The sequence below is a fragment of the Cyphomyrmex costatus genome, unplaced genomic scaffold (genome assembly GCF_001594065.2).
Source record: "Cyphomyrmex costatus isolate MS0001 unplaced genomic scaffold, Ccosl1.0 scaffold154, whole genome shotgun sequence".
In the NCBI taxonomy this organism is placed as follows: Eukaryota; Metazoa; Arthropoda; class Insecta; order Hymenoptera; family Formicidae; genus Cyphomyrmex; species Cyphomyrmex costatus.
In genome coordinates, this window is record NW_017275544.1 from 455912 (window position 1) to 483854 (window position 27943).

At 33.1% G+C, this 27943-nt stretch overlaps 4 protein-coding genes across 6 annotated transcripts; 2 read left to right on the forward strand and 2 right to left on the reverse strand.

Annotated features, from left to right (window-relative positions):
- Window positions 1-676: 676 nt before the first annotated feature.
- Sou (required for meiotic nuclear division 5 protein souji) lies at window positions 677-3174 on the reverse strand. 2 transcript variants are annotated; one of them, XM_018552118.1, is made up of 7 exons: window positions 2967-3174; window positions 2008-2291; window positions 1682-1819; window positions 1301-1599; window positions 1126-1228; window positions 882-1036; window positions 677-787 (listed from the first exon to the last, which is right to left on the reverse strand). In XM_018552118.1, the coding sequence occupies exons 1-7, from the start codon at window positions 3169-3171 to the stop codon at window positions 724-726; spliced, it is 1248 nt and encodes a 415-aa protein (XP_018407620.1). In that variant the 5' UTR covers window positions 3172-3174; the 3' UTR covers window positions 677-723. The 2 variants fall into 2 exon arrangements, with proteins under 2 accessions (XP_018407620.1, XP_018407619.1); XM_018552117.1 differs by having other exon boundaries at window positions 677-805.
- An 820-nt stretch (window positions 3175-3994) lies between these two features.
- Window positions 3995-5323, reverse strand: LOC108783533 (V-type proton ATPase subunit e 2). The gene is made up of 4 exons (XM_018552119.1): window positions 4851-5323; window positions 4367-4414; window positions 4199-4286; window positions 3995-4100 (listed from the first exon to the last, which is right to left on the reverse strand). The coding sequence occupies exons 1-4, from the start codon at window positions 4955-4957 to the stop codon at window positions 4077-4079; spliced, it is 267 nt and encodes an 88-aa protein (XP_018407621.1). The 5' UTR covers window positions 4958-5323; the 3' UTR covers window positions 3995-4076.
- A 105-nt stretch (window positions 5324-5428) lies between these two features.
- On the forward strand, window positions 5429-9876 carry RagA-B (Ras-related GTP binding A/B). Of its 2 annotated transcripts, XM_018552107.1 has the most exons (7): window positions 5429-5676; window positions 5764-5926; window positions 6041-6140; window positions 6610-6994; window positions 7264-7479; window positions 7559-7674; window positions 9329-9876. In XM_018552107.1, the coding sequence occupies exons 2-7, from the start codon at window positions 5915-5917 to the stop codon at window positions 9418-9420; spliced, it is 921 nt and encodes a 306-aa protein (XP_018407609.1). In that variant the 5' UTR covers window positions 5429-5676; window positions 5764-5914; the 3' UTR covers window positions 9421-9876. The 2 variants fall into 2 exon arrangements, with proteins under 2 accessions (XP_018407609.1, XP_018407607.1); XM_018552105.1 differs by having other exon boundaries at window positions 5665-5926.
- Window positions 9877-10738: 862 nt separating this feature from the next.
- Window positions 10739-14000, forward strand: CAHbeta (carbonic anhydrase beta). Its single transcript, XM_018552114.1, has 5 exons — window positions 10739-10894; window positions 12441-12525; window positions 13141-13328; window positions 13441-13632; window positions 13719-14000. The coding sequence occupies exons 1-5, from the start codon at window positions 10802-10804 to the stop codon at window positions 13926-13928; spliced, it is 768 nt and encodes a 255-aa protein (XP_018407616.1). The 5' UTR covers window positions 10739-10801; the 3' UTR covers window positions 13929-14000.
- The last annotated feature ends 13943 nt before the right edge of the window (window positions 14001-27943 follow it).

Genomic DNA, 27943 nt, shown 5'->3' on the forward strand with positions numbered 1-27943 from the left:
ATGTATATGGTTTCCTATGATAAGATTCGGTAGTAATGCTATTTTTGCTTACCGTTGTAATATATTTTTTATTTAATATCTTCATTGAAATTGATGAATATTATAAACTGTGATGTAGAAAATGAATGCAAAAACATATTTACAAACCGAACTCTTAATTTTATTATAGGCAAGCTAGTACATACGATCGAAATAAGAAACGGATGAATTTATGAAGAACTTATAACAAATCTGTTAGGCGTCGTTAGACACATTCATGGCTTTTAAGTCGTCATTCGCGTACAAAGCTGATCACTTATACACTAAAGTAATATATATAAATTATGTACTAACAATATATAATATCATAATTAGAGCTACCCCATGAATAATAAAACTATCACAGTTCCTCCGTTTTTCTTTCGATATAAAAAATCAGTTTCCTTAAAAAAACGAATTATAATTAGCAGATTTATACTTGCATTTGAAAAAAAAATCAATGATCGATGTCTATATTATAATCTCAACTGAAATTTCAATAATGAAAATTTTTGTACGATTTCTTTTTGTAAAATAAAAATTTACAATTTGTCAATTATTGCATATTCGTATTATTCTTTCGCATTCGACATCCATTCCAAAGAAACTGTAAAACTAGCTTTTTTTTATATGTGTACATAGTCCTTATACACACATACACACATTATATATTACTATATGTATAGGTAAACAATGTATCACAGCTTAAAAATAAATAAGTCTCGCATCTTCGGGATTCTGCTCCGCCGGACAGTACGGGCATTTCAACCTAGAAATAAATTGATTTCTTTTAAAAAGTGACTTTAAATCAGCACTTGGAAAGCATCAATGTACTCCAGCCTAGCCGCATATATAACACCTACTTATTCGCATTGGCAAGTTTGTTCAATGCATCTCGAGAAATTACGTGGCCGCAAACCAGTTTCATCGGCGGATTATTCTCTGTACTTTGTTGCCTAAGTATAGGACAGGCGAAAACTGAATGATAACGGCTCTGTTTTCCCAGATCTATCTCGATCTGTAAAAGAAAGAGATCAATGTTTTGAATCCTTAATATTTATACACATATATTTAATTATGTATATGAGTTCGTGTCCTTGTACTCACAGGCAATTCATCTTTACCGTTCCAGATACCGGTAACTTGTCTCTGTTGCATAACTTGCTTAATGTTCAATAGTGCAGGTAATGCAGTGCATCCTGCGTTGATACTGCAATCAAACAAATTATTATCGATGTTTTGCTACATTCTTTTTAATTATGAGCAAACAAAACATATTTACCAAACAGATAATGGACTATCCACACTTAAGCCTAATAATGTACACGCTTCTTTAGTGAAAACGTCGTGTATCTCAAGCCATAAAGTTGGATCTAATAAATGACTATAGGGAGATGACTGGATCCCATGTGGCAAATAAAGTAAAGTTCCCATTAAAGATTGCACTTCTTTTTCATAACGTCCAACAAATTGCGTAAGATTTTGGCGGGCATATAGTATCGCTTCTCTCTGCTTACTAGGACCTTGCTGAACTAGTCTTATAAAATGTAATCTGTGTAGCTTAAACTCAAGAGACGAATTCTGAAAAAAAATGAAAAATTTACAATGTATATCTTATATATCAATAATATAAAATAGACTACATTCGAGAATCAGACATTACCTGTGCTAGAAGTGCTTCTCTGTGTTTTTTAGCCCACTCTAATGCTGGTTCAAGATTTCTCTGTTTTAGACAATCCAGTATATAGTTCAATTCTGTGAATGGTTCCTTTCTACCTTCATCGGTTTTGATACCAGCTTCCTGTAAACATCACCAATTACATTATTATATGCAATTACAATGATATGAGAAGTATGTAAAATAAGTATCACTTTAACGAACATTACAGAATTGAAAATAAGTAAAGCAATTATAAGCAATAATTTTAATTAAAAATTTTAAATAAAAATTAAATAAAATAAACACAGATTTAATTAAAAGAAACTTACCACTGCTAATTCATCAGCAATATCTAGCATTCCTTGACGATAAAAGTGTTGACAAATTATTTGATTCAGAAGATGAGATTTCTCAGGTCCAGAAAATACATCTTCTCTGCTGGTACTAGCAAAATCAGCAATAAAATTTCTGTCTATTGCCTTACCCACTTTGGACACTGTACTGTGCAGATCACGATGATCTGTTGCTAATCTTTGTACAGTATCACGTACTTTTGTCATTGCTTGTTTTAGCATTTGTACTTGACCAGCTGTTAGTTCCTGATTAGGTGGTGCTAATCAAAATGTATTAAGCTATTTTAAAATCAAAGTTGGTTATATATTTGTTTTGTACATAAAAGAATAAATACATATTAAGAATAAATATTTACTAATTATATATATTCAGCTATTTATATACATATATAATAAATTTATATACAAGCTTTTTGCTATAAAATATAAATCATATAAAAATACATTGTTTTAAAAAAATTATTTTAATATATCAAACAAGTTTATACTTAAATATCATATTATTTAATATCAATCGAATAATTTCATTTCAATGACAGGGATGATTTATGACATTGCGACAAATACATGTTGAGACAATATTTCAGTAACGAGAAAATATAAGATGAATAGATATAAAAAATAAATAATTTACACTTAATTGCAAATTATTATGCCACAATTTATGTAAACACGTAAAACTAGGCTACATAAGTGAAACAGTTCACAATACGCAGAGCTTTGTTTAAGGTTAATCGATTTCAAAGAACTAAATTTTGGGACACAGAGAAATATTTTAATAAATGAAGTAATTTATCTAACAGAAAATGAATTTGAACTATTGAGGATCGAAAGTGTGATAAGTCCTCTGACTCGCATGATAAAAACTACTGAAAAATCGAAATGAAAGACAAACCATTTCGGGACCTAATATCAATGATCTCAGCGCCATTTACCTTCCTCCAGATCTTTTTTCAGAGACTGTATGTGGTTTATCAGGTCGCGCAACACTGTCTCCGCATGTTCATTTATCGCGCCGAATTTCGACAGAACTTTATCGACTTCGCGCTCAACGGCATTACAAGCCTCCATTATTATTGTATCACTTCTCGTAAGAACTGAAGAAGAAAGAGAAGGGCAGAAGAGTCTCGCAACTGACATTTGTTCCACTGGGCACTGTGAAGAACGTGAACTAAATATTCCGGAATTTTAGGCTAATATCTAGTGTAAAATACGGACGACTTGTTGGATGGCTCTCATTGGTCGTCGTTGCACGTAGTCAGCTGATGGTGACATTTTATCGCTCTCATGTGATACAGCCTGCAATAAGCCATTGCAACTTTACAAATTCGTATCCTACAGTAGTTAGTTTAATAATAAATATAATATTATAAATAAATAAATATTAGTTTAATAATAAACGCTTTATTCTTAATATTATCATCTTTAATATTAAAAATTTTTTAATTATAAAGGTTACACCATCTATACAAATAATAATTTTATGAATATATTCTTTTTGAATATTTTATTCTTATCTTTTCATATGAATACTTTTATAGGAAAATAAACTTAACGATATGATCAATTTAAATGATTCAAGGATGTATACAATTAAAACTATTCTATTTTTCCAACAATAATTTTTTCAGGTAATTATTACATTAAAATTCTTACGCATTTTTAAGTAATTGTAATAGATATTTTATATACAAATTAAATTAATATATATATATAGTATATATTAATAATTATACAACTGAAATGTGATCATTCCATTTTTAGGAACAATTAAAACATACTGGCATTTCACAATTCTTCATAATTTTACATTCATGATTATCTAGGTAGAACATAAAGCCATAATAAAGCCATAATGATATCATCATGATGTTATAAAAATATCGACTTAAAAATGCACTTGTAAGTGACAAATAAAATCATGATGATGTCTTTATGATATCATTATGACTTCTGTGTTTTGTTTAAGTATATTATTATTGAAAATAATGTCAGGGAATGAATGTATACATTTGAAATAAAACATTTCGTGAACCATGGAATGCTCATAGATCGGTGATAGGATTACCCTGTAAAAAAATAATATATATATATATATAACTTATAAGCAATAATATTCAAATATAAATAATTTATATATATAACCTTTGATGTTTTTTTGACTTACCCATTCCCGAGCCATAACTAGTATAGTCTTACTATTTAACTTTGGCCCAATCAATGGATTCATCTGTGCCATATAGCAACATAACCAGCTGCAAGATAATTTTATTTACATATGAATTACAAATATATGAACTGAAATATCAAGATGCCATGAAAATGTTATACTTACAATAACCAGCATGTAAAGCCTGTTAATACCAAGAGAACTTGTAGTATCCTGCAATAAATATCCATATAAATTAAATTTAGTCGCCTGAAAAAGACGTTTTTATACATATCCTAATTATTACTAAGAATATTATTAAGGCCGGTAGTCTAAAGGCTTAGGATGCTCGTATGGAGTACAAGAGGTCCAGGTTCAACACTACTGGCCAAGATAATATTTTTCGCAATACAGTTTGATAAACATGGATAACTTAAGCAAAAATGTAGTTATATTTTTAAAATATTTCTGTTGACTGAAATATTCAAGCGAAATTAGATGAAATATACTGTTATTATTACCAAATTTTGCTAAAAAATGTGACATTATGAGAAAAAACGTTTATATGAAAGGAAATACTTGTTTGTTTCAAGAGATCTATGTACAAATGCGAATTTCAACGGGATGAAACTGTAAGAAAGCAAGAAAGAGTGTCGAGAGAGATATTTACCCACGATTTGGACCCTTTGGAACAAAAAGTGGTAGAGCTACTCCAAGAAATACTACGGCACCCCAGAGAAGCGTGAAGGCTATCACGGGTATTGCAGACGCGCCCATTTTTTTCCTATCTGATCACGTTCCTCGAAAAAGTAGCGAACGAACAACGGAGCCAGTGACCGTATCTCGTATGAATTATTTACAGGTATTGAAAGGATCACATGAGAGATCACTCGTACTATTCACGTGACACATCGATTGCCCAAAGAACCTGCGGAGAAGGTAAGTACGAAAGTACGGCACTCGGTTACGCTCGATCCCGTGAATGGGTATGTTCGTTGCAGCTATTTGTTTTTCGTAATCGAACTTTTTACGCTACTTTTCTTTTTTCTTTTTAATATCTAATTAAATAACTGTTTTATTATATATATGTAAAACGCAGAAAATGTAACGCAATACAACTGCAAGAATATTTCGCTTATTACTGTAATGAAACAATTTTATCGTCTATCGTGTGAAGTTGTCCCGGATGTTTCGGATACATACTGTCTTATCTACGTATATCATGTATAATGGTGTAGAGAGAAGTGGGGGAAGGGCGACGTCGCAAACCAGCTGATTTGACAGCATTCGTATTGTTATGACGAATGTCTAAAAAAAATCCCTAAAAAATCTTGATTCCGGAAGTGCGTAAGAATTAATGAACAATAGAATAGGCAATCGAATGTAATCTGAACATTGGCGCGATACCGTCTCTAGTCAGAGTAGTCAATGAGTGACATGGCCAACGATCTGAAGTTAGCGTTAGTAGTTGACTTCTGCATGCTTCTGCGTTGAGAGTACGTTTCCATGTGGGTTCATGACGTTATTTCGAAATGAGACGCGACATGTAATATATAATCACATTGCGTGTTTTGATGCGACAGTTGGTGATAGGCAGCCGCAAGTTGAGTGTATTACCGTGCGCGATTCTTGCCCGAGGGCGGAGAACAATTGATAAGCCAGATACTTGCGAGACCAGTCAGCACCTTTTTTTTCCCCAAAAGAGTTTATTGAAACAAACGTTATCCATTCAAGATGAAGAAAAAAGTAAACTTTTCTTTTTACGTTATGCAAATGCATGTAATTGCATTCTCTGCAAAAGTCTTCTTTTTTATAGAGACATTTCTTTGTTCTAAGACAAAATGAATCATTTTATTTTAGGTCCTGTTAATGGGCAAGAGTGGGTCTGGAAAAACGAGTATGCGCAGCATTATTTTTGCCAATTACATCGCTCGTGATACCCATCGTCTAGGAGCAACGAGTAAGCTGAACTCATACTAAATAGTCCCAAGCATACATCATCTGTTTTTATTTCAAATCTTTAAGTAATATCTTGAGATGCTAATATAATGGCTGGTATTCATAATTTGGTCTTATTTTAAGATTCTTTTAAATAATATCTTAGAGCACTAATATAGATTTCTCTAATTGATTTGTGACATCTTAAGACTGTTATTAAGACAGACTTAAATATAAGATGTGACTATAAATACCAGTCAGTGTAGTGATTGATATAAATACATTAATTTGTTTGAATAAATTAATCAATCATATTAACATTTTGAGAGAGAGAGAGAGAGAGAGAGAGAGAGAGAGAGAGAGAGAGAGAGAGAGAGAGAAAGAGAGAGAGAGAGAGAGACAGAGAGAGATATTAATCCCCTTAATGATCTTGAAATAAGAACAGATTACTAACTTTGAAGTAAACTAATATATAATATAATTTATTACAGTTGACGTAGAACATTCTCACGTTCGTTTTCTTGGCAATTTGGTTTTAAATTTATGGGACTGTGGAGGACAGGAGGCATTCATGGAGAATTATTTTGCATCACAACGCGATAATATATTTAGGAATGTAGAGGTGTTAATTTATGTCTTTGATGTAGAATCAAGAGAGCTGGACAAAGATATGCATTATTACCAGAGTTGTTTAGAAGCGATACTGCAGAATAGCCCAGAGGCTAAGATATTTTGCCTAGTTCATAAAATGGATCTTGTGCAAGAGGACCAACGCGATTACATATTCAGGGAAAGAGAAGAAGATCTGAAAAGACTGAGTTTACCTTTAGAGTGCACTTGCTTCAGAACTAGCATATGGGATGAAACCTTATACAGGTAATTAAAAAATGATAACCTTGATGAGTCAATGCAGATATAAATGCGCAAATTTTAATTTATTATTGTGATCAAAAATGAAAATTAAAATAATGAAATGTTTACATAAATTTATATTTGTTATATTTAACACTATATATAATACAACAAATATAAATCATCATTTCTTAATTATATCTTATGAAAACTTGAACCTTTAATTATTTGATATCTTATCCAGATATATATCAGATAAAAACATGATTAAAGCAGACAAATCTTCATTGTAGGGCATGGTCATCCATTGTATATATGCTGATTCCCAATGTGAAGGAACTTGAACAAAGCTTGAACCAGTTTGCTAATATTATCGACGCGGATGAAGTGCTTTTGTTTGAAAGAGCAACCTTTCTAGTAATAAGTCATTGTCAACGGCAGTTTCACAGAGACGTTCATCGTTTCGAAAAAGTTTCCAATATAATAAAGCAATTTAAATTGAGTTGTAGGTAAGTATGAGTTATGCAAAAGAGTAACAAATTTGACAACCACAAGATGCAACAATTGCAGTTTTTATTAATTTTGCAGTAAGTTAGCGGCACAATTTCAGAGTATGGAAGTTAGAAATACCAATTTCGCGGCCTTTATCGATATATTTACCTCAAATACATACGTGATGGTTATCATGTCCGACCCGACTATACGTAAGTATTTCTAGTATTTGTACAATTCAAATTCAACCTTATATTAATTTTATATATATAAAATATATTTAATTATATTTTGAAAATCTGAAATATAAAATACATTCATATTCCAAATGCTATATTTTAAATAAAAGTATTGTAATTTAAATACCAGGGTAATTGATAAGTCTTTAGAATGACTCATTAGTGGTGTTACTGCCTCCAATGCACCTTGAATTTCCAATAGTGCCAACCTTCAAACCTCTGACTACACAGTTGCAGACAGTTATGACAATCGGTATATTTGTGACAGTCACTGAAGCACATAATCTGATATCTTGTAAAAATGGAAAAATCTGATGGCGTTTTTGGCCCGACCGAGTTTGCAACAACCTGGGTTAGAAAGTACTTTGCTATTGGTGAACTTTATACGCTCTACCAATAAGAGAGCATGGAACATTATTAATTCAACCCAAGTTAGAGCAAACCCGATCGGGTCAAAAACACTATCAAATTCGTGCAGTGATTAAGTATTTCTATTTAAAAGGCTTGCAACCGCAAGAAATGATTAAGGACTTCCAAAAAACTTTAGAGGAGTCTGCTCCGTCAAATGCAACCATATATAACTGGAATGCTCAGTTTAAAAGTGATCGTACCAGCACATCGGATGCACGACGCAATGATTGTCCAAATAAAGTGACTACACCAGAAATGAGTGAAAAAAATCCATGATATCGTGTTGAATGACCTCAAAGTGAAATTGCATGAACAGCTTTGGCTGTGGGCATCTTATCTGAACACGTGTTCAATATTCTACACCAACATATGAGAAAGTTGATTGCAAGATGGGTGCCGCGATTGCTAATAATCGATCAAAAACATAAATGAGTTCGCACTTCTCAGCTTTGTTTGGACATGTTTAGTGCAAATCGAAGGGATTTTTGCGTCGATATATAACTGTTGATGAAACATGGATCCACCATTACCTGAATTGAAACAACAACTGGCACAATGAGTTCCAAAGGAAATGTTCCGAAGTGACCAAAGACGCAACAATCGGCTGGAAAGATTCTGGCCACTGTGTTTTGGGATGCACATGGAATACTTCTCATCAATTGTCTTGAAAAAGGAAAAACGATCACAGGAGAATATTATGCATTATTGTTAGACCGACTAAATGATGAAATCAAGAAAAAAAAAACGGTCTCATTTAGCGAAGAAAAAATTCTCTTTCATTAAGACAATGCACCAGCTCACAATCGGTAAAAGCAATAGCAAAATTAAACGAATTGAGGTATGAATTGCTCTCACATCCACCGTATTCTCCAGATCTGGCCCAATCTGACTTCTACCTGTTTCCAAATCTTAAAAAATGGCTTCAGGAAAAGAGATTTACTTACAAATGAAGAGGTTGAATGAAAAACAGATGTATATTTTGATGGTTTAGAAACTTATTATTTGGGAGGCTTAAAGAAGTTAGAAACTCGTTGGACTCGGTGTATTGAGATAAAAAGAGATTATGTTGAAGAATAAAGTTGAGTTTTACTAACAAAATGTTTTTTTCATTTTTATTCTAAGGACTTATCAATCAACCTGGTACATACCCTCAACTCTCTCTATCTATAGTATTTTCTGATATGTGAAGCTTGTCAAAACACACATATTCTTTCAGCATCCGCAGCGACGTTAATTAACATACGCAACGCGCGAAAGCACTTCGAAAAGTTGGAACGTGCCAGCCAGAGCTCGGCGTTAACTAGATAGAAGTCGGCGCGACCCAGGCGCCTTGTCACCCGGGTCCATCCTATTAATAATTGCTGAATTTCTGGAATCGCGTATGGTTAAGATAAAGCGCGATTACGGGGATACGATTGTTGACAAGATCGGGTTACAAAGTATACTTCAATGTATGGCTTCTTCAATGTGAGCGTTTATGACAAAATAAGTATATAATCGACGTATTCGAAAGAGGCTGACGATTATCACTGTATTTCAAGCCGTATATTAGGATTGTATTGATATGAATTCATCCCACATGTTACACGTGGATATGATTTATTCGTTATGATGCATCTGCCATTTAGCGACATAAAATAATTTCCATATTCGCGGTTCTCTTGTTTCATTCGGAATTATTTTTTATTTTTCAATTCAAAAGCCATTCGTGATTCGAAACATGTCGCAATAACATCCAACGAATGTTAGTTATAATTAATCATCACAACCACATGTTTATTCTATATCTGCATGATATTACGATATAATAATGCAAGACTGAGTATCCATTTAAGAGCTTCTATTCTCAAAACTGAATCATGATAGTAGAAAAGTTCTGATAAAGATAATCAATGTATACATATATCAATGTGTGTTTGTGTGTATATATATATATAATATATATATATACACACACACACATTGATATGTTTATAATACATATGTAATATATATACATTGATATATATATATTATACAATGTTGATATATTTTAATTATGTGTTCACTGATAGATTTCTCTACTGACCGTTCTACAATATAAAAGGAACTTTTAAGTGGATGTGCAATCTATGCTATATCAGAGTATCATATTGTGATTGTAAAGATAAATAGTTAACGTCAATTTGGTAGGAAAAAGGAATATACGATGTGTTTATATGTTTACATCCTTAAAGATTTACATACAAGATGTAACAATTTAAAACTACAATGTATTTTTTAAATGTGCAAATAAATTATAACCACATATGTGGACTTATATTTCTTGTATTTAAATGGGTATATATATATTTAAAATTATAAAAGTGATAGAAATATTTCCGATGAAATAAGCTGAACATAAAATAAATTTAATATTAAAATCACCTGATTAAAAAAATTTTTTAATCAAAGACTGATCAGATTCTAAGTTTACTGGATCAAACTCTCTCTTTTCGGTTTTTTATTGAAAAATATATTTATTTTGTGAAGCATGTCTGAATTAAAAGAAAAATAGATAGTAGTTCACTTGTTTTATGATAGATCAGAAGAAAGTTAAATTTCCCGCGGTTAAGTTGCTAAATGGCGGAATTGTGTGCTGTCATTGCTTCTTACATTAAGAAAATAAGTTTTTGATGGTTCATTTTATAGTTATTACTCGAATGTAGTGATGGATAGAATACTGAAGGGGATCATGAAGTACAGAAAGTGTCACCGGGAAGGCATGGTGAAGCAATTTCAACAAGTTAAAGATCATCCCGAGGTACGTTCGTATAATATTAAAAAAAGATCACGTGAAGATTCTTTCGATAGATAGGTATATAGATAAATTTGCACTGCCACACCGAGAATGATACACGTGTGTTTTGTTGATACTATCTCGGAGCAGGTGATCGTGGGCCATCAAAAATACATTCACAACTCTATTAAATACAGCTTAATATATTAATAAGATCACTTATTTTAATAATAATGGCTCGGAGCATGATCTCAAAGCATGACCTCGAATTATTGATTGACCAACAATTGATTAGAATATACGTATCTGTGATGACGGTAAAATATTTACCCATCTTACTGACCTATACAAAATAAAGTTGTGCTGTTTTTACCAATCGAGTTATTCTCTCTTTGTAGATTATTACCTTATAATATATGCTAGGAAAATTTTTTTTTCTGTTTTTATCAGTCTAGTTATTTTATTAATGTGATCGATTCGAATATATACCGACTGTAGAATACCTCGTTTACTGGGTTCTGTTTATATCAGTAGAGTATTTTTTTGGTGTAGTATGCCGTTGATTATGGTATTAAAGGCAGGTTACTTACCGACGGTATGCTAAAAGTGCATTACCATAGACCATGTATAAGTATGGATTGGTAATATAAGCAGGATCGTGTCTGCACTTCTTTTTCTAAAAAGTATGTTCGGAAGTACGTTTCGCACATGCTTGGTATATACTATATATTAGATATGTTTAATATATATATTAAATTGTCTCTCTTCCCTTTACAATTTTACAAAGTTTTTTTTTTATATTTTTTAATTACCTACATTTTTATACATTTTGAAAAATAATCTTATTTCGTAATATACATATAATTTTTAATTCTGATATGGTATTCACTGACATACGTAGTATATATTTTCGGACATTTTGAGAAAGAGAATCATTTGAAAAGTACGTTTTTTTTCTCCAACCGCCATCGGACTCGGACACTGTTTCTCTGCAGAAACCGCAGAGACATCGACGCGAGCTAGAGGCAATTGCCAGCCCATCCTTATAAGATCTATGTGTATATTACTATATTTTTACCAGCAATAAAATATAGAGAAGAATGTAGAATATTTATGAATATAATGAAATATATATATTTATATACCTCTCTGTTTTTGAAAATAAAAATAAATTTTTTCCAGAAATCTAAGAAAAAGATACCTATTCATATTATGTGGATTTTGAATGTCTTAACAAATAATTATATTATTTATTAAAATTTAAGTAGACTGAAGTTGGATATGTTGCATAATTTTTCTATATTTATATGTATATCTGTCTACTACTCTATACTATTAAAATATAAAAAAAAGTATCCAAAAATCTATAAAGATTAAATACCTTCGTATTTTGTTTTTGAACATTTTAATAAATAAAAATAATCAGATTATGTAATAAAATTCAAATAATAGACTGAAGTCGGATACATTATTGTGTATTAAAAAGAAACATCTTCACCCATGTTGCATATTTATAATTTTGCTAGCACAGCTTGTAATTTGATATGTTTGTTGTTGCTTCCTATCACAGCCAAAGGCAGTATTCTTTACCTGCATGGACTCCCGGATGATTCCAACTAGATTTACGGAAACGAACATTGGAGACATGTTTGTTGGTACGATCTATTATAGTAGCATTACCGTGATCGCATGTAACCTGATGGTTCATTCTCTAATTTTTCTGATTCTACCGCAGGATATTTTCTTTTCCACACTTCTTACAATATCAGAGCTCCTCTGATAAGATAGCGATATTTATTCATTGCAATCTTAATCGTATATAATCATACTTATTTTTGATTCATCAAAATTTTGTTTAATTAAGGATACTATGAGAACTGAAAAATATATTCAAGTTAACATCTTTTCTGAAATTATTTTTAAATAAATTTTTTGTTTTTATATATATTATTTTTATATGTATATTCAGTCCTAGATAGAAAAGCAGAAAGCAGAAAAGTGGCAGCCAATTCAGAGCTTACGCTTGTAATCACTGGTTTTCTGCAGTTTTTCTGTCAAGGTCTTGTCAAGAGAAGATTTATATAATTATATATTTATATTAAAATTATTCATAAAAAAATCGTTCTTAGCATAACGATATTTGCAAGAATTTTCGGAATGTGATTTATTGAATATGTGTGATTTCCAATCTTCTCTTTATCCATGGAAGAACGATCCAGAATCGAAGTAATAACATGTATCGGACGGCTTAACAGAGTTTACCTTTTCAGTTCGAAACCCCGGTAATGTCATTCCACACTCGCATCACTTTGTGGACGAATTTACTATGTGCGAAGCGGCGGCATTGGAACTTGGATGCGTGGTAAACGACATAAGGCACGTTATAGTCTGCGGCCATAGCGATTGCAAGGCGATGAATCTGCTCTACGCTTTACGGGACAAGGAGTTCGCGTCTCAAGTGCGTTTTCCTTGCGCGATTGCGTTTCCCGCGATTAAAAATTTGTCCACAATAAATTCTGTTTTTCCTCGCACATTTTCGTAAACGCGCGATAATGCCATCCAAATTTTAGACGAACAGAAGAATGTCACCGCTGAGAGCGTGGCTGTATGCGCACGCCAGCAGCAGCTTGACGAAATTTCAGCATCTCGAAATCACTGGTTTCCGCGAGCCAATTCTCTTCCAGGGCGAGATGTCATTACGAAAATTCGTCGCCTACATCGATCCGGAGGATAAATTCGCCATTGAAGACAAGCTGTCGCAAGTCAGTACACAGGTCGAACAGGACGCCACGAAAAAAAATAACCGGTCATTTATCTCGTTACATTTGTGGGACTTATCTTGTTGCAGATCAATACGTTGCAGCAACTCCAAAATATCTCGTCATATGGATTCCTAAAGAAGCGTCTGGAGAGGCACGATTTGCACATCCATGCGCTGTGGTTCGACATTTATACCGGCGATATTTATTATTTTAGTCGAGCCAATAAGAGATTCATAGAAATAAACGAAAAAACGGAGCCGCTCTTGCTTAAAGAAATTAAGAAATATTATTCATAGAAATTTTTTTCCGGACAATTGCGTTTTGTAACCCAACACCAACGTATATTACGTGTCACCAGAAACATACAAAACCGCATAATGTAATCGTGTATACTAAACTTCGAAAGATTTAAGTTCCGTTAGTATATTTTTACGAAGACTCACTATTGATATAATAAGTTAATCTTTATTAATCATCAGTATATACTTGATACGTGTTTTATCGAACTTCAGATATCGTTCAAATATTAGTACAAAATACATTCTTTAATTTATTATATAATTATATATCTATTTTTGTATGTATATACATATAATATATTTAATACATATAATATACTGATTAATAATATGTTAATTTAAATTGCTATATTATATGAATAAATCAAATAAATAAATAAATGCCATATAAAGTTGAGGCTAGATCTAATAATATTTTTATATTTAAATTTTAAATATATTTTTCAATTATTTTTCTGCACCCCGCTTATTGTCGGACTTGAAATGAAATTATCAACTGCAGCCGAAATAACATCACAATTAATTGTAGATTTGATAATAATGCTATTGGGATTATTTTAATTATGACATTAGCATCTTAAGATATATAGTATAAACTTATTGCAAAAAAACATCGTTGCTGAGCTTTATTTTTTACAATAAATTCTTTTTTATAGTGTTTTGTAATATACTGACATAGTATCTTTATCAAACGATCATTTTAATCGTGGAATTATTTCAGCTTTAGTTTATAATTGTGCTTAAAGTCTGACAAAATAAACGACGCACACTTTGTATTACTAAATTATTAACTAAAAAATGTATTTTTTTAGAATTTACACATAAAAATATTATTAAGCACCGAGATCTAACTTTAATCGAATTAGCCTTTTCTTTACTTATTTCATATTGATGTTGCAAAATAAAAGATATTCGCATTATGGAATAAAGTAAACTTAATTGTTATATATATTTATTTTTGATCTTTCCTCCTGATTTTATAATTTTATAATAGAACCAACAAATTATTTCGGCTCGATTGTCTTGAAAAAAATCAAAGTTTCAATCTGACGGCAAAAGAACCGCCAATAAATAGACGAACTGCTCTGGACGAACTAGAGCATGCTAGTTCTGAAAGAGAAAGCAAAACAACGAAAGAAGTCGCAGAAATCAAAGTTACGGAGCGCGTTGTTAGGATCTTCTTCTTGATCAGTGTAGAATGCAAATACAAATGTCTCGTTACTGTGTTTGATACATAATATAGTTTTGAGAAAATTTTGAATAAATGCAGCATATAAAATTCTCAGAATTTTTTTATGCAAGAACAAATTTGAACATATCCGGGTTTTTTTATTTATTCGAAAGTTTATATAACGTCTTAAACTCAACTTGTCTTAGATCTGTGTTTTTAATAGTATCAAGTAAAAATACAAGTTGAATTGACATTCGCAATTAATATTGCAAGTTTACGTAAATACTTGCACGAGAGATTAGATCTTTTTAATATCATACAACATATAAATTAATTAAAGAAATCACATTACATTCTGTATTATATATTAAATGTATTCACTCTTTCTCTCTCCTTTTATCCCCTCAATTTTCTTCCATGTTTTATAAAATTTATCGAGTTACAAACTGATGGATCAATTCTAAACAGAATCGTAAGACTCGTAACTTGTTCTCGTAAAACTTTTAAGAACTTATGACTAATATTCTATAAGCACTCAAAAGTTCTTATAAGTCTTATGAGAATATGTTACGAGCCTTACGATTTTGCTTAGAATTTAGGCATTAGTTACAAAATTAGATGTGTGAAGTAATCAGAAGTGTGATATAACCACTTTGAAAAATTGTTTAATTTTTATTCTTCCTGTTTTCTGTAAGACAAGCGGTGAAATGATCCAGATACCGTAAAATGCGTGCGTGGATGCGAGATCGCGAGTCCGAGTTCTTGCGGCTCCCGGCTATGTAAGCACACGTGAAAAACGGTGTGCGCGTGGTTCGCACTTTCCGTGTGCTACGCAGTAAAAGTGAAGAGAATTCTCCAGTTTTTTCTTACGGAATCGTCCAGTTAGGCCGGTTAGAAATAATGTTGCATTTAAAGTAAAGAAAAATGCTCGGAAGAAGGATCTCTTGTACGGTTATTTTTCAAATCGTTTCAAGTCGAAGTTGCTACATCTTTTAACAATTGCGACAATGTATTGTCAATGAATACCAATGAAAACTGACGAGAACATGCCATATAATGGTCAAGCTTCTATACAATTGCGTGTGAATTTATATATTACGTATGTAAGATTTTTAATTATGCGCCGAATATTTTTCAAACTTGAAATACCAACTCTACTAAACTACCGCAGTAATATCAAGAATTTAATCGACTAGCAATTTAACAATTTTTGATGCTCTTTGCGCATCTTAGATCGTGCTTAATAATGTTGAATGATATAAAATAACTAATTTTCATTGCGAAAAATATTACCTCAGCGAGAGTTGAAGCTCTTGCACTCCGTGCAATCGTCCTAAACGACCTAAACCTTTAGACTACAATGTCATGAATGAACGTTAAAATTTTATTGAATGTGAGACCATGGGTGGCTTGAAAAATTAGAGTTATAACCATATATAAATCTAACATGTATTATATCTATGACTGCTATAATGGAATAAAAGGTATCTACATAATTCAGGTAGTAAACCTATATAATTTGGAAATAATACAACTCGTTGTGTTAAATAGGATTGTCTGACAAATTTAACGTAAAGTTTCAACTTTAAGTAAAAATTATTTAGACATGATGTCTACTTTTACAATGTTAGGCGTGTCTTCGTCTTCAAAAGAAGAAAAGTTTCGGTGTTTTCAAAGCAAATGGCACTTACACTTTAAATTATACCTTTCGGTATAATAGTACTTGTATAGTACTCTCAGTTTTTGAACATGGCCGGAGACACTACCGGAGACTCTCCTGATAATAGTAGTCATAAATTATTGCCCATAAATACATTTGATTGTGGCGTCGAGTGGCTCACCGCTCGGTGCGATTGACTCGCGATCTGTAGACCCAAGTTCAATCCCACGTGCGCCCAAACGCAATTTTTCGCGTTTAATGAGCCAAAAAATGGCTCCACCTGATGATCATCAGCGCCGTTCGGATTCAGCGTTAAACTGGTATGTCCTATACATCAGCAGTATACATCAGTATACATATCAATTATAGATATTTGTCTCGAATATCTGACTGAGGTAAGATTCTGTGGATCAATCACCCACAAATCCGAAAAACAATCTGATTCGAGAAATGAATATAGGCCTCGGACAAAGGAGGGAGAGGCCTATAGACGTCCTATGCTCCACATAAGGAGATAAAAGGAGTCATTATTATTATTATTATAATACATTTGATTGCGATAGTTAAGATGGACATATCTTAACAATCACGGCATCTTATTACAATCGTACTATATTTCTTATAACTAACAAATGTATTGATGGGCGACTTTTAAATTATGGCAACCGTAGCCGTTTTTTCCGTGAATGTGTAAAATTATTTTACTTTTATGAAACTGATCAAATGTCTTTTTTATAATAATGTAACAGGTTTTTGATGAAGCAGGAAAAAGTAAAAAAAACAGCCTCATTCTTATAATTTATATTACAAAATAAATTTTTACAATTTATATTATTTTATTCAAAGAATAAAACTTAAAAAGAATTCATTAACAAAATTATAGGTCCTTAATTAATCTTTGGTAAGTTTTGAAGCACTTAAATTAATTTCGAGTGTTATTGCAATTTAAAACGTAAATATATTCAATGATTGTAGTCAAAGCCATATAACTTACGAATGCTTTGAAATGAATTGACCTATTATATATTAGAAGAAAGAATTTTGCAAACTGACTAATGAAAAAACAGTTTAAAGCATTTGAAGCGTTGCATTGACCGTATCCATAGATGTAAATAAAAAATTGTGGCTTGAACATATATTAGAGACGTGTATTGAGATACGTGAAAAAAAGATCACCAATGATGGCATGTAATATATCACTAAGAGTAGTAATAATATATTACATACCATTATTTATACAATAATTTTAACTTCCTTTGTAAGAATTCGGTCATCATTTATGCTATAATTTTTAATTTTAGCTTCCTTTGTAAGAATCGGCTTTGGAGTCGATTCTTTGTTTGGTAAGTTGGTCGAAATGTTTCCTTTTGTACAATATATAAATTATGGGGTCCTTAAATTCCAATATATAAAAAAGGAAATTTTAAAATTAACTAGTATGGAATTAGAAAAAACTTCCTTTCTTCCTTCTGATTAATCTATCAAATCTATTCAAAGCATTTCTCGGAAAATTATGAATCCGTTTCTTAAAATAAATTGTTTATATTCATCATGTGTAATCCACATTTTTCATACAGTATATATACACAGTATATATATATATATATATACCTCCCAGAAACCTCATAAAAAATTTTCAAAGTATCTCTAGGATAAAATATACTACATGAATTATGAATGAAAGCTATATATTTTTAAACGAAATATCCAATGATTATTTCGTTTGGAACGATTTCAAAATATCGCTGTTGCACTTTGATCGAGCTAATTTTCAGAGCCGGTCCTCCGTTCCCCCTTATTGAGCGGTGCGGCTGTTCTCTCCAGGAAATTTTTATGTTTTATTGACGAAACGGATAAGAAGATAAGAGAACGATGTCACGATTTTACACGATCTCTTTTTTCCTTACGCGTTACACTCATCCGAGAAAAAGAGTGCGCAGCCAGTGGTGCGTACTGAAGCATAACGCACTCCGCAGCCGCCGCGCGCGGTGGCATTACCACTTCGTTACGCTCGTACTTTTCCGAAACTTTATGCCTATACGTCGTGACGTTATTCCGTCGTGGCGATGGAAAACAGTCGGACGTGCAGTAATTAACGAACGGCGCGTTGCATTCACGTAATTAATTAGCGGGTTGAATACTTCGGTAGGTCGTTTAATGTCCGTCCTGAGTTACGTGAAAGGTGCACGCAAAAGATGTACATGTAATAGGCGTGATAAACTGTCGGATAATCCGTTTGGATTTTCATAAACTCTCACAGAAACTGACGAAGCTGCATGGAAATGATGTTTAGTTCAAAATTAAAGAATATAATAACTTTTAGTAATACTAATTTTTGATCTGCGGTACATCGAATAAGATAGAATAATAATAAAGTAAGACGTATAATAGAAGCACAGTCAAAAGATGAGATATCAGTTAAAATTCATCATATCGTGTAACAAGAATAGTTATTTTTTTACAAGTGATATATTATAATATTATCTTCTCTCTCTCTCTCTCTCTCTCTCTCTCTCTCTCTCTCTCTCTCTCTCTCTCTAATGTCTATTTTTTAGTACATTTTTAATTTTTCATTATAATGTCGTCTATTGTGTAAAATTTAGTTTACGCTCGTCTTCTTTAAGATTTATTTCGGTTTTAGGTTCCTACTTTCCATATTGAAAAAAAGTGACATTTTTCAACAATATTATTTTAAATAAAAATAATTTTGTTAATTTAATAACACTATCACAATGAAACAAATACATCATACTCTTGTTTTAATAAAATGTTATTTATTTTATTAATACTGCTGTTAAATCAATATGCAAGATTATTTTTACTTAAAATAATGTTGTTGGAACATTATGTTTTTCCAGTGTAGGAATTTAAACCAGAAATAAAAATTTTAGAGAAGATGAGCGGAACATTAAAATTACATTTCACACAGTACACGATATAATAAAGAATAAAAAATATGCTCAAAAATCAGATAAGATAATATCGCTTGTATAAAAAATATAAATTACTCTTGTGTTATACAATATGGTGAAATTTAACTAAATATTTGAGCATTTTGATCACAAACTATTTTACTAAAAAATTATATTCCATCAATATATAATAAATAGAAAAAAACTAATATATGTGTGACGCCAAAATTGCAAGATACATATGCTGTTTCCTGGTGCACCGCGTAGAATCCTTGCGTGCTACGTGTTCATTTTCATACTTGAGTAAAAGTGAGTCCACGTAAACGCGGCTTGTTACGCATGCATATGCGAAGCACACATCTTTGCAAGGGACGAGGAATACATAATCACGCCTTCGATAAAGTCATAAGATCGACCATTTGTGTCTTGCACATACTATATGTACTGTACTTTTTTAAGATATTTCTTAAAGTTTTTTATTCTTGCCTCTCTCAATTAATCTCCGATCAATCGCAAGAGCGAAAAAGTGTGACCAGCTCCGAAATATAATAACGATAAAATCGACTTTCACTTTTGGTCAAATATTCCACGACGAATTATTTTTCATCTTGGTTAATCGTTCGTAAAAATTTCACTGGGTAATAAGCGCGCGTGTGGTCTTCTAAGTGAAAGGATATATTCGCATACATGCAACTCACACATATACACATGTTAAAACATAGCTTCGTTACCTGCTAATTTTTAACATTAGATAATTTGAAAGGTTTTAGATGAAATTTCTGTTAAATCTGTAGGGAATTATCAAGTTTCGGTGCCTCTGCAGCTTGATCTGCCAGCTAGTTTCCGACGTTTTCGGTCGAATTTAGGTCGAGGAAGTCACGAACGCTGTACGTTTGACACGATTTTCTCTGTTCGCCGGTCGAATGTCAAGGTGTAGGTCCTGACATACAGCTCCCGCGTACGTGGCTGACCCTGCCGCTTGTGTAAATACCCGAAATCCTAAGTCAGACAGTTAGAATGTCGCAACATAACTGTATAATTCTGGCGTAATACGACGAATATACGAAGCGACTCTCCTGAGATCGTTATTATCAGAACATCCTTCATTTTAGTTCTATCATTAGTCTTCTGATGAAAAGATACAGATTTTGGTATTTACTTTTATTTCTAAAGCCGAAAAATTTGATTTTATCGAAATTTCGCAATTATCTTTAAAAGAATTCCGTGGTGTCTGATAAATTTAAAACAATTAAATTTATTCGTAATTTTTTGAAAAGAGCTTGAAGTGATGACGATATTGACATTTAAAATGCGTAAAAATAATACAAAGAATGTGTGCTGATATTAATTTATAATTAATATCAGACAATTTAGTTACGTGATTACGCATTTGAGGCTTTTACGAGTATTATCTTCAATTATACCAGAAGGTTTGCGGGTTATCGCCGTGTCATTCTTGATGCCATAGCAATTAAATTACATCTTAATTGTGTACTATAGCTACTTAAATAGAAACATTATAGAAATATATGTGCTCAATTAATTCCTAAGATTCCATCTAAATATACAGTCATTTAAAATTGCACGGGTCGAGCGTGTTGGCAAAAATTGTCGTGTCCGTTGAACTTATTATTGGGCAACTCTGTTCAACTCGGTGTGTCGAATGTCCCCCAATGATATCGCGCATTTTTGCACAGTGTTCGCAGAACGTAACGGCGACGGTGGTCATAATTATAAAATGTCGCAAAAGGGTGCAATGAACTCACGAAGCAGTCGCTACAGTATTGTATGCTTCCGCCAAAGACCAGACGAGTTCTTATAAAACAATTCTGTTTGTATTGCGCATAAATCTCTTTTTATTATATATAGTATATATTCAATAATGTTAATCAATTGTACTCACATCATGAAATAGATTATTACATGTAATGCAATTACGTGTAATTAGTCACTTTAATCTCCTATTCACATTCTTTTTTATTTTTTCAAATTTTATCACTTGATGAAGAGAATTAAGCAGAAAGAGAATTACTTCCGAATTATCAATATATGTATAAATTCACAATATAATAACCATATAAAAATTAAAAATAATTTTGTTACACAAACTTAAATTTTTCAAGTTCCTGTAAAACTATAAATTATTTTTCAAAAGGATAAATATACTTTCTTTTTATCCAGTGTGTAAATTCTTACATTACAGTACCTAAGAATCAATTGCATTATACATAGGAGATACTGAATAATAGGAGTAAAAAATTTTGGATACAGTTTTATATATCCAGATTGAAAAAGATAAATATATAAGTTTCTTAACGTATAAATTTGACGTGCAAGCGTGTATGCATATACATGTGGGTAAATAAACGCACGATTCTTCGCACTTAATCACGATGACAGAAATTGTGTTAGGCGAACGCTAATCTCGATGGAAGACTCCGAGTACAATGGAACGACACGCGGTATCTCCTTATGATACCTCATGCAAATGAGTATCGAAGCCTCTTCGTCGCAATGGGTATTACAGTCGACCGCCTGTCGTGCGTAAATCATTCATGCGTTCGAGCGCATAAGTTCAAGAACAATGGTGTTTGTGCTCCGATCTATATAACGTAAGTACAATTTTACTTCTACACAACCAGCGACGGCGGCAACAGCAACGGCGGTGGCGGCGGTGGCGGCGGCGGCTGTTCATTGTGCCTGCGATGGTGGCAAGCAGCTCTTGTGCTACTGACCCACAAGCACACTTACCTATGTTATACTATGCCTGTATATTCGCCGTTCCGTTGTCGTCGTATTTGCCTTAATGCACATACATATACCGCGATACCGACCGCGACAGAGTGCGACGTCACAGGGAAGTGCGACACCCAGGTGATCCTCGCATCGGAAATCCATCGTAATTTTCAGCCAATCGACAGTACGTTCGGCCCGATCGGTTTTAATGGAGCCTCCGGGATTAGCGAAGCGTATCTTTGACGTCCCTGCTTGCGCGCACCGCATCTTTTTAAGCGTATAATGTTACGAGCCAGCAGATCTTGAATCAAAGTATTTTATAGACTCTTGAGTAAATGGGACAATGTAATTATTCTTCAATGATAAAATCAATATTGTTTTTATCGTTTCTTCTGCTAGCTGAATGTATCCTAATGCAGCTTAATAATTTTAGAATAACTTTTACTATTTTTTTAAGTTTGACTTTATTATTAAGAACTGGACATTTAAGCCGTAAGATCCGGTTCAGATAGATAAGGTCTCTTCGTAACTTAGTATTTTATTCTTTGTATTCACAAGCGGTCTAATATCATTTATTATTGTTTAATTTTAATAATTTGAATGTTACAAAAAAGAAAATTGTATTTACTAGATTTATTTTTAATTTTAATATAATGTGCTATCAAAGTTAAATTAAAATGTTCAGTGCATGGTGTACTTATTATTTTAATATAATAAAAGGCATCATATAGAAATATTTTTAGTTTGTAATATTTCTTAAACCTTATCTATATATTCGTGATTGAAAGATACTTATAACGTTGAAGATGTAGTATCCACTCCAACGGACGCATGTACAGTCATTGAAATCTCCCCACATGCGGGCGTTGAAGTCTCTAAGCGTGCGCGTTCACTTCGGCAATTTCAACGATTTAATCGTACAACTTATAAATTGTTGTTGTTTGTTTTTAGCTTCCACATTATTATCGTATTTTATTTCTCTATTATTAATTTATGTGCGGGACATTAAAAAAATACCGCTTTTAAGCTTTATTCATTTATAATTGATTTTTTTTAATGATAAAAAAAATTCAAGATTTTTATATCTTTTCCAACATTTTACGTCTACATAGGCGTAGATCGTCTATTTTGGCATTCTAGAATCGTTTTTATTATCATCTATATAGCTATCGTCATGAATGCGAATGGACAGCGACTACTCCATCATCGCAGTGAAAGTTACGACAGGTTCTCGAATGTGAGGTTTTCTATTTGGGACTATAAACATATCAATGCGCGGTGCTGTGAATTTAATGAAGTTTTAAATAGAACTCGACTTGAATGATCTGGTAGAATCGTTTAAAAATCTTCACCTTCGTATAACAAAAACATAGTCTGCTTTATCGGTGCCACTAAATAAAGCAGTTTAGCGATAACGGTTTATGTTGAGAAATTCTACGATTTTATTACGTTAATCCCGTAAATATTAAGACATTGATCAAATTATTTTCGTTCGAGTAATATCCGTTATTATTGCCGCCATAAAACTTATATTTGTACGATGTGTCACGTTTTCCCCTCTCTCGCGCGGAAACGTCATGTTGCGCTCCAAGTTGAAATGGGACGACAGGGCAATAAGAAGTACGAATTTATCGATAATAAGATCCTCTTTCGGCCAACAGTAGCAGAAAGACACACACGTGCGCGCGCGTAACACGCGCGGCGTTTCCTTCGACGCGAGCACGCACGAGCTGGCTCTCGTCTCGCAATTTACTCTCCATCTCGATTGGCCCACTTGTTAAACAGGACAAAACCGGAAGAGTGACGGCGGCCCTGCGACGGCGACTAGAAGGGAGGTGACGGAGGAGAGAATTCGCTCGACTTTTTTTATATTGAGCCGCGAGGCCGCAAGAGAGAAGGATCGGACAGGGCCCGACCGGCCCGAGAGGCTGTCAGGAGGGACATACGGTGAAGGGGAACAGGCGGATGCATCCTAGAACGAATAGCACGAGCGCGGAAAAAATCGTGGAGTCCAGTGTGATAGAATTAAAAAAAGTTTTGATTGATCATCGATTTTAATCAAGACGGATATCGGATAATATGGATACACAAGGATAGAGTAAATGAGTTTTTAATGACTCTGCGGAGAAAAAGTATTTAGTTGAATTAAATGGAATTCTAGTGGGAAATGAACGATCCAAAATTCTGGTCTATAATAAACTTCTGGTTACATCTATTAGAACTCTATAGTAGATTTAATCAAGGAAATTTGAGTGTTGGTTATCTCAATCAGAATTCTAATAGATTTAATAAAAAATCCAGTAGATTTAAGTAATTAAAATTTTTTATTAATTTTCCACCAGAATTCCAATTGATTCAAACAAACATTTTTCTCTTTGTATAGGTTTCACGATTTCCCACACTTGTGTAGTCCGTTCTAGGATGTATCCGCTTGTTCCCCTTCTTGGCATTAAAGAAAAAATAAAGGCGATAAAGACTCATTATCAGCCGCGAGGCAAACGCGACCCACTCTTGGTTTCGGACAAAACGAGCGGTCTCTTGAAGCGATCCTTCCTCTCTTTCTTTGCGTTCTGTTCTGTTCTCGCGTTTCCGCGCGCAGACTTCGTTGGATCGCTCGGTACTCTCCTTGCTCCAATTAGTCTAGCCGCGGGAAGAAACACTGGCTGGGAAGAAGTACTCAGCCATGAGATTTAACGAGCTCTTCGTTAGTCGGGGTACTGGAATAAAAGCGACGGTTGGCGACGATGCGAATTAGGACGCGGGGGAGGCCGTGATACTTTTCACTTTTCATTTATCGCACTCTACTATTTTACAATGGCATACTCGTGCGATAGTATTACATATATTAGCAAATCGCAGACTTTCTTACACATCGAGTTCTTCATTTTTCCTCCGCGTTGATTTAAGCGTATAATTAATGAAATATTGTTTATTCTCGTTATAAGTATACTGAGAAAAATAGAGTCAACTTTAATCAATATTTAGTGTTATATACTGCCAATTGAATATTTATTTACAATAAATAAATATTTGTTCACTAAAAAGATTGATTGTTAAATGAAATTAATGATTTTTGTATCAAATAAATGTATCTTTATTTAATAAATATTTAGTTGACAGTATTCTCAATTAAATATTTATTAAAATTGAGACTATATTTTTTTAGTGCATTAATAAATTATGATATGTATGAAAGTCTGTTCTGTTAATTTCGACTCTTCTTTTAACGATAAATCGCATAGTTTTTGAAAGAGCCTACATACCAACTAATTAGTGACGTATTGAAGGATGACAAAAAGAACATAAATTTATTTCATATCCTATCTTCGGCGATCAATGTTCCTTTAAACACATCTTTTGCTGCCCCAGAAACGGCAAATCTTCAATTACATTTCCGACTCAGATGCGTTTCCGGAACGAGCAAGAAATTTGAAATGCGAAAAAAAGCGGAGTCTTTCATCTTTCCCTTCTTTCCTCTTAGGTATAGATTTGCTCAGGCAGGGCACTAAAAATTCGCAAGCCGGTAACGTCAGGATAATTAGACGGCGAGTCATCATCGCGTTTCTTTCCAGCAACGTAACTGGGGCGTAGTTTTTCCCGCCCGACACGGTTCTCGGTAAAAAGATTTTACGAGTGAAGCAACGAGCGACTTCACTACGATCTATTTCTACGAGATCCGCGCGTCAGTGTCTCAAGTAGCCACGCATAGCAGAATTAAGCCAGTCATCCGCTTCTTCGGTCGCGGCCGACCGGGCCCCGAAACTGTGTCACATCTTTTTCTTCGAGCGCTACATAATTGACAACAAGCGCTTACCTAGTTACGCTTTCGAAAATAGGGCTTTGGGCCCCCCGCGCACACTTAACCGCCGAAAACACGTCAGTCCCCTCTCGTTCCCCACTCGAAACCGGAACTTCATTCGGGCGCACGAGTGGGACCCCACGCTCCTCGGAATGTCCTCATTTTTTCGGGGTCTCGAGGGCCGCGACTTCTTCAACGCAGCCAGATGTCCGTCCCGCTCGCGTAGTAGGTACCACGAGCACGGCTTACTTGCCCCTTTTCGAAGTCCACGTGTACTGTTTGTTATCTCATCACCGCGATGGTCATCCGGTAAGAAGAACTACTGCCCTTAAATTACTCCCAGCAACAAAAATATTTGTATAATCTATTGCAGCTAAATTTTTCTTTAAAGAATTGTCAAGATTACTTTTAACCAAATTTTAGAAATATAATTTATTTATACGTACAATATTCTTTCTTTCTTGAAAAGAAAAAAAATCGTTAATTAAAATTACATCGATTGAAATTGGGAGTTCTTTTCAGTACATAAAATGACGCGGTGATAAAAATCTTTATTTAAAAAGAAAATTATAAAAAGGAAAACTATAACAATGAATTGCAAAGATATTTAAAATTAAGAGTACCAAAAAGTTAGAGAAGTTAATAAAAATTCTATTCCCTCCCCAGGAAAATGTATAATTTTTGTGTATGATTTCTTCCCAAAAAATAATTCTAAAATTATATATTATACATTCGTGATTAAAAATAATTTTTAATTTAATTTATCCATTCTTGAAATTAAATATACTTAATCAGTAATTATCGTATTTTACTTAATTGTCATATTTTAAGTATCGAGGAATACGTAACGTGGCTTTAGATCGTGTATGCACGCGGCATGCTTCTCAATTGCTCTTGTACGATTTATTACGAGGCAGACCGTTCACCGCGGCCGTTTCGGGGTGATAAACAATTACGAAACGGATTGTTAAAAAAGGCAGCAACGCGCGCATATTTATGTAACGACGTATAGTTACGAGTGTGTAACGGCAACTTCAATAAGTTCCTTTGTCAGTCTTACTGGCATTTTCGGCCCGACCGAGTTTGCACTAACTTGGGTTAAATAAATGACGTGTTTTGTGTTCTCCTATTGATAAAACGCGTAACGTCAATAGTAGAACATTTTACAACCCGGTCAGACCGAAAATGCTATTAGTGATTGACGGTTTCGTATTTCATATACGAAAATCAGTTTTTTATTTCCGTTACATCTCCTTTTTTCAAAGAATGTAACGCAGGAAAGGAAGCACCATATTCCTAGAAGGTGTGTTAAAAAAAAATAAAAAGTATATGAAAAAACTTAGTCTTAATGATGAAAATAACATATCTATTTAAATAAATGAAATTCTATTGTATTCGATTATAATGGATCTTAATGTTTAATATTTCTGTGCAAATTTAAACAGAGCATCATGAGACCACTTTTTCCAATTAGCAATCTATCAATAGATTCGAATTTCGAATTTTGATGTGCAATAGCTTGTGTGTTTGCTATGTCCGTTCACATTTGCGCTTTATTCACCTCGACAATTTTAATCCAGATTGTTCCACGATCACATTATAAGTATAATGTAATAATTTTATTGTATTTAAAATAAATCTATCCTAATCTAAAAAATAATGAGTCTCTTCAGCTATTGTCTTTAATTGTTCTTCATCACGGAAGTCATTTATTAGTTATTAACATGGGTCGTG